We start from the raw sequence: 7,397 nt of genomic DNA, 5'->3' as shown, positions 1-7,397 counted from the left end.
AAAAAATAGTTAAACAAATATATTTTCATTATTTGTGAAATACGAAATAAATATATGTTGTATAATACCTGTTAAGTTGTTGCATTGAACCACCAATATTTTCGTCAAATTCATAGTAGACAATAAAAAAAATATATAATATGCATTTTTAATTTTCAATTTTTAAACTCTACATTGTATAGCTCGGATTTCTAACTTGGTCTGCTATAAATCGAGAGCATACAGAGCAATATGCAATGCCTATAACTTCCGAACCTTAATCATAAGTAACTTACATTCAGGATTTGTGTAATATTCACAGTTAGGTGATAATTCTTTATGAAAATCATCTGGATCAGGATTATCTACCACCCATCCTACAAATCTTTTTAAACAGTATGCACATTGTACCCGATTATACGGGCCAATAAAATATAATCCTGCTCTTGACATTCTCTCGCCGTCAATATATCTTGAAGTCAAAACATTGATAAATGTTTTCAATCGATCTTTGTAAAGTTTGTAATCGGTAAATCTTTCCATAAGATTAATCAGATCAGCTAGCTGAAAAAATAATTTTTGGAAATCAATATTTTTCATTCATTATAAAATAAATTAAAACAAAAATTATAACAATTACATACTTAGAAATCAAATGCACTTATACATATACAAATATGTATTCATAAAAATATTATAAATAATGGTCAACTGTGAACAATTTTGCTAAAATCTATACAAAATTTGATATGATATATTTTTAATTTTAATACACCGGTTACTTTGTAAATCCAATGAAAACACTTTCTAACGATGAAAAAACCATCTAAAGGAAGACACATACATTTTGTAATGCTTTCAACAGATTAGCACATAATAATTTTTTTGTATTTTTTTAATCATTGTATCTTTGACCTAGGGTTACTTAGGTCGGTCGCACACCAAAAGAACAAAACTGTGTTAGTCATTGTTAGGTTGAAATTGTATTTATTGTATTTACTAATACCTAACCTAACAGTGTATAACGACTTACTAAGTAATGGTAAACTCCAATGTGATGACTCTAGAAATTTAAATGGAGAACTAACAATAAAAAATGGTTGTCTATTAAGGAGACTACGTTTAGTCATACCTACTATAAAGCTAGAAATAGAAAAGTAATCTTAATGCAATCAACTAAATAATCCATTTTTTTCCTGATATGTCAAAGGACAATAAGACATTTAATATGCATAGATATTTCCTTAATTATTTTATGTTATAAATTCATTATATAATATTGTTTGTGCATGGTGCATTACACTACGCTGCACTGGGTCGCTCACATCTCAATGTGCACCCAGCCTTACTGTAGTAAGGGAACAATAGAACCACAGCAGTATCAACCAATCGATTTGCTATAAATTGATGAATTTAATAACATATAAATGTTATCGCGTTTGCACAAGCTGATCAGCACACGATTTACAAACAATTCAAAAAATATTAATGACATAACGATTTGAAATAAATTAAGTGTCTTACCGATCGATTAAAATCATCACTCATACATTCGTTTGAAGTCGACGGTGTGCATGCCATGGCTGAAACGCAAATATAATAAACAGCGTCGGACTAACTGCGTTAGCAAGGCACGATGATCGGTAGCGTTGAAGAATGACGACGAAATGACCAACGTCAACAGCACGACGGACTCCCGAAGACAACTCACACCAACAGTGCACACAATAGTCTGTATTCGATAGAACGTGTTTCGGCGATCCAGCAGCGTTTGGCTGTACCGATGACGTGGAACGACAACGGTATCGTCATGGAATAATATAAGATTGTGTGTGTACCAATATCGATTACGAGAAATGAAAAACAATCAGTGGATGTGACGCCTGTGATGCGGCTACAAGATAATACATTATCACAAGACGATCCGGAGCAAAATTCATCAACCAATCACATTGCTCATAAATCAAACATATCTTATCACCGTTTTATCTCGCGCGCTTTTAGTTTTCAAGTATGAACTATACATTTTCATATAGTTGTATTTATTTTATCTGAACAAAACCTGATTAATAATAACTTTTAAATAAACATAGTACAGAGATTGAAAAAGATCGATTCAAATTAAAAAATATATATCTAATATTACTTCTATAATGGGTATTTTATAATGATTAATCTTAATACAATCAACTAAATAATCATTTTTTTTTCCTGTTTGTCTTTAATTAATATTTTAAACAATAAACTAATAACACTTATGAACTAATAATAATAAGAAATAGTAGGAAATTCAATGTATTTTCCTATATTTGGTAAAGAATTACTAGTTTAGTATGAATGGTCATTAGTTTTATGATTGTTTAATACTTTTTCGTTCAACGCAGGCGGCTGGAGGAGTTTTAAAAATTTGTTTAATTTCTTTTCACTCATGTTCAGTGGTTATATACTGAAGTTCCGAATGACGATGATTTTATTTTTGTTACAAATCAAAATTTTTTCTCATTTCTTTTATTTGGGGGTTCATAATTGTTAATAACAATCAGATTTCTTTTATTTGCTCGTGCAATATCCTGGAGTGAATCAACTTTCTTTTTGGTAGCAGTACAATCCTCAATTGAATAATCATTTGATTTCATTAACCTAATATCCACCATTAATTTTTCATAGGTACTTAAAAACTAAAAGGGTGCATGATAAGGCAGTGATAAGATATGCTTGATTTATGAGCGATCTAATTGGTCGAAGAATTTTGCTCTGAATCCTCTTTGGATGTATCATATTATCCTGTGGTGTCGTTGTCTGTGTAAATTATGTACTTGTAGACTGTAAATTATTATTATTTTTCTTCCACGGATCGTATTGTATACAGTATATCGGGCTTAAGTTCGTAGGTACTTCAAATTTGATTATCTTCAAAGAAATAGTAGGTATACTTAACATTTATACATATATAAACAAATAATGAATTAATTAATTTTTTTTTATTGTCTTGGATTTAATCTGATTATTATTTTTTAAATATAATAAAATGTAATCTGTACTTCTTGCATTGTCATGTAAGTATTTATGTTTTTATTCATTTAGACAAGTTATTTTTCTAAACACTTACTTCTAAATCGTGTGACAAACTGTATTTGATCGCATTAATGTATATTAGTGAAATATTGAAATAGCATTATCATGATTTGAGTTCTGTAATCACTAAAATGGAATGTCACATTATATTCTTTAAAATGAAACAAATTGTTTTATTGAATTATCATCTGAATCAATATCATGCTTAACAAGTAGTTTGACATACATTATATTTTGTCTGACTTTTGATTTGTTGACAGATAAAACCTCATATATATCAAAATCAATCATTTTTTAATTCTTGTTTCTATTTGTATGAAGTAATTATAATACTTAATAGTATTAAGTTAATACTTATAAACCTATATATATAAATCATTTTATTTAATTTTGTAAAAACTATAGAAATAAGGGCTTTAAATGTTGTTTCTTTAATTGTTTTAGGTGAGTAAATCATGAATTATAATGTATAATAATTAATATAATTAATAAATAAACTTTAATTGTTTTAGAAACACATTTGAGTCTTGTTTTATTTACTAGACCAGAAGGTTACAAAGATTAAATCCTGATAGTAGCATTATATATATATATAAATGTATATGTTAAAATATTATCCAACAGTTACAACTTAGTATATTTTCATTTCTTATATAATTTTAAGTTAGTTTGTATGTAATGGGTATAAACTATAAATATATAATTATTGAATTATATAAACTAAAGCTATTAAACTGATTTTAATATTTTAGTATTTTACTAAGTATTAAATAATTAAGTATATGTTTAATAAAATATTTTGCGATTATTAAACAATCAGTAATACTAATAATACTATGTTACAAACGCACTCACATAAATAATATTAATTAATTATTTTTAGGCTATTAGGTATAAATAAATTATTTATAACTTATAACTTACAAAGTTATAAGATAAGTCACTACTGTTATTTTTTAAAAATGAAAACTTCAATGAAATACAATACGCTGTATGGAAATACTGTATTTTTATGAAGTATGATAAACACTATAGTCGTAAAGTACAAATTAGTTTTGGGCTTGTAAAAAATTATTCTAGAGTTGTATAAACAAAATTAACTTTTTTGTGACTTAATAAAAAGCTAAAAAAATATGTGTATTAACTTTCAATATAAGTGAGTTAACTTACAAATAAAATTAACTTTTAACTTTTAACTCTTTATAATTAGTGTAAATTAACTTAACTGAATTAAAAAAAATCATTAACTTGCACAGTCTTGAAACTTTGTTGTTGGAACCATTACAGAGAAAGTTGGAGCATGGCATTACTACATCAGAGTGGAAGGTCAGTTATGGGAACGGCATGCAGACCAAATAAGAGCAACGCTAGTGAATTTGGAAAATGTGGAAAAACCTCATAAATCAATTTTAAAAGAGGACATGGCCAAATTGGAACAAGATGAACAATTTGTATCATCTCAAACTGAAGAACCTACAGAGGATAAACAATCAAGTGATGTACAAATTTAAGAGGAGGAAGAACCTTTGCTGGAGCTGAGGTGTTTAACAAGAACAAGGAAAAAACCTAACAGATTAGATTTATAAATATTAATTATTCTACAGGAGAAGATTGTTACATTTAAGGTTATGTTAGTTTTATCATGAACTTGTATTATGTCTGTGTTATGCCATGTTATTTATTCATTTTAAAATAATGTATTAAATTAAATTAAACGCATCTAATTCATAACACATACAATCGTAGTATGATGATAATTACACTAAATATGTTTATATATTTCTAATTACAAAGACTAAATTATTAATAAACTTTAATGTTAACTTAGATTTGTACCAATTAATATAAGATAATAATGAATACATACATAAACTATAATAATAACTTCTACTCAATGCAGAAAGTTACCATATAAATACTAAGATTAAATATTGTTAAAACTATAAGTAAATAAAGTAAAAAAAAAACTTGAAATCATCAAGTCCAATATTCTTAAAATCTTATAGGTATAAATAAATAAACGCAAAAGCCTTAGTAGAACATATTAAACATATTTTAGAGTCTATAGCGCATTCAAAACATGCATATGCATGTCTACAAGGAGCTATTGCTACTTGCACTGGCAATTTTTGACAAACTTGACAAAGCACTGGATTAAAGGCTCCATCAATTCGAACTGCAGCAGAAGTGAAAGGATGTTTGAGAGGACTTTTTTTTTCAACGACTCTATCAAAATCTAAATATATTCTTATAAGCACAGTAAATAAATGTCTGCATACTGCACAATCAGGAACAGCAACTACACACTGAATACACGCAAATACATGTCCGCACGAAATGGAAAGCACTTCTAATTTTTCTTTAAAACAAATTTTGCATAAAAGAGAATCTGGTCCAGAATTTTCTTGTAATTGACTTCTGGGTTTTAAATCACGTAATCTGTAGGGATGAAAAGAATGTTATAATTTATATTGTTAAGTTTTTTCTACACTTCTATGTGTAAGAGAATAATTTAATAATTAATTTAGAAGTAATTACTATTGTATTATTAGGAGTAATATTAGTAATATTAAGTAATATATAATATAAGTAATATTAGACCAACACCGAAAAAATGTAGTTTTTTAAAGTATTCAATAATTATTGGTTATAATTTTTTTCATATTTAACTATAAACTTGAATTTTATAATAAGGTTATAATAAATAAACAAATACTTATATCAAAATAATTGTTATTTCTAAAATATTAATATTGTTAATATAACATTATGATTTTCCATTCATATAAATTATAAGCTGTAGAGTATAACTTACCTATCCATATTTTTGATCTTCCGTATAACTAGAGGATAAACAGCACCGTCCTCCTCAGATACTTGATAAGTTAATAATTTAATAAAGTACTGTTGAATAATAAAAATAGTTAATATAAGTTTTATAAAAACTTTGAAAAAAATTTACATACATCATGGCTTATTTTTGGTATAGGGTGATATCTTCCAAGTGTTTGACGGACAAAATCTTTCCCCTTAGTTAATAGTAAAAAAAGGCAATCTGGTTTACCTAAGGCGTGAATTTTCCATGCATCAAAATTCATTTCCGAAATGTTAAGTATTAATTCACAGCAAAAACATTTTACTCTATCTTTATCACTTGGACCTAATTAAGAAAAGTATAATTTTATATCGGTCTTAAGATTTGATAAACAAAATTCATAATATACCTTCATAAAAGAATCCAGCTTCACAGAGAGTAATTAGATTCACACTTAATTTTATATATAATGTGTCAAACGTTTTAAGACGACTTTCAACTGTTATAAACATTTGATTTCTTTCATGAACCATCAAGCGAGGTATAATTCCCACTGTTTGTAAATAAAAAAAAACCCTATCTTGAATAGGAATACCTATAAAATGAAAAATATAAATCGATAATAATTTATTTATTACTATGTGCACAACAATTTGTAACAATAACAGTAAGAAAAAGAGAGAGTGAATAAGAAAAAACGTTTTTGTTTTATAAAAAATTATTACTTAAAATAAAATAATTAATAAACTAGATTAATAACTTAATTAATAACAGTAAAATAAACAACTATAAGGTAATATTATTTAGATTTAAAAAATGTAAATCATTTATTTATTGTTTTTATCAATTATTTATAGATATATCAAATAAATATTACATTTTCTACATAATGCATTTCTAATAGAAATTAATTTTTTTTTTACCAGACAATTTTAAAAGACTAATTATTTTTATTTTTTTTTTTTTTTAAATACAGTAAATACACTTATTTAACGTTTTAAAGATAAATACAGAACATTAATAACAATATTTACTAATTAACTTAACTTCTTAAATAATGACTCTTATTAAATAACATAAAAAATTAAGTATATTACATGTTAAACAATATACATAAATGTGCAAATTTTTATGTTTAATAAATTTAAGATAATTCATCAATGAAGAAACATAAAATAAAATAAGTTATTATAGCTATAAATAGGGTTCGGAAGTTATAGGAGCCAAATAAGTCAAAATATGCATGAAAAAAATGTGAAATGTACAAATAAAAAATATTTATTTATCTATTAAAAGATAATTAGTAAATTCGAAAAACCTATATTTATAAAAAATGTATTATTGAATACTAAAATATGGAGCATAACTGGTTGGCATTTGAGATTTTAATGAACTGAAAAAATAGTTAAACAAATATATTTTCATTATTTGTGAAATACGAAATAAATATATGTTGTATAATACCTGTTAAGTTGTTGCATTGAACCACCAATATTTTCGTCAAATTCATAGTAGACAATAAAAAAAA

General features: G+C 25.7%; 2 protein-coding genes across 2 annotated transcripts; both read right to left on the bottom strand.

The window, feature by feature from the left end:
* Positions 1-62: 62 nt before the first annotated feature.
* Positions 63-1,956, bottom strand: LOC112681261. The gene is made up of 2 exons (XM_025551527.1): positions 1,504-1,956; positions 63-543 (listed from the first exon to the last, which is right to left on the bottom strand). The coding sequence occupies exons 1-2, from the start codon at positions 1,558-1,560 to the stop codon at positions 241-243; spliced, it is 360 nt and encodes a 119-aa protein (XP_025407312.1). The 5' UTR covers positions 1,561-1,956; the 3' UTR covers positions 63-240.
* A 2,033-nt stretch (positions 1,957-3,989) lies between these two features.
* On the bottom strand, positions 3,990-6,485 carry LOC112681260 (death-associated inhibitor of apoptosis 1-like). Its single transcript, XM_025551526.1, has 4 exons — positions 6,279-6,485; positions 6,021-6,214; positions 5,870-5,958; positions 3,990-5,493 (listed from the first exon to the last, which is right to left on the bottom strand). The coding sequence occupies exons 1-4, from the start codon at positions 6,400-6,402 to the stop codon at positions 5,055-5,057; spliced, it is 846 nt and encodes a 281-aa protein (XP_025407311.1). The 5' UTR covers positions 6,403-6,485; the 3' UTR covers positions 3,990-5,054.
* Between the last annotated feature and the right edge of the window lie 912 nt (positions 6,486-7,397).

This window comes from Sipha flava, unplaced genomic scaffold, assembly GCF_003268045.1.
Source record: "Sipha flava isolate LNK unplaced genomic scaffold, YSA_version1 18890_pilon_pilon, whole genome shotgun sequence".
Taxonomy (NCBI): domain Eukaryota; kingdom Metazoa; phylum Arthropoda; class Insecta; order Hemiptera; family Aphididae; genus Sipha; species Sipha flava.
This window is presented reverse-complemented; position numbering and strand designations above follow the sequence as displayed.

Coding starts and splice junctions, on each gene's coding strand:
- LOC112681261 (XM_025551527.1), bottom strand. CDS start 1,560: ATGGCATGCACACCGTCGACTTCAAACGAATGTATGAGTGATGATTTT. Junction 544..1,503: donor GTGATGATTTTAATCGATCG/GTAAGACACTTA, acceptor TTATTTTTTCAG/CTAGCTGATCTGATTAATCT.
- LOC112681260 (XM_025551526.1), bottom strand. CDS start 6,402: ATGGTTCATGAAAGAAATCAAATGTTTATAACAGTTGAAAGTCGTCTT. Junction 6,215..6,278: donor AGCTGGATTCTTTTATGAAG/GTATATTATGAA, acceptor TTTCTTAATTAG/GTCCAAGTGATAAAGATAGA. Junction 5,959..6,020: donor TACCAAAAATAAGCCATGAT/GTATGTAAATTT, acceptor ATTATTCAACAG/TACTTTATTAAATTATTAAC.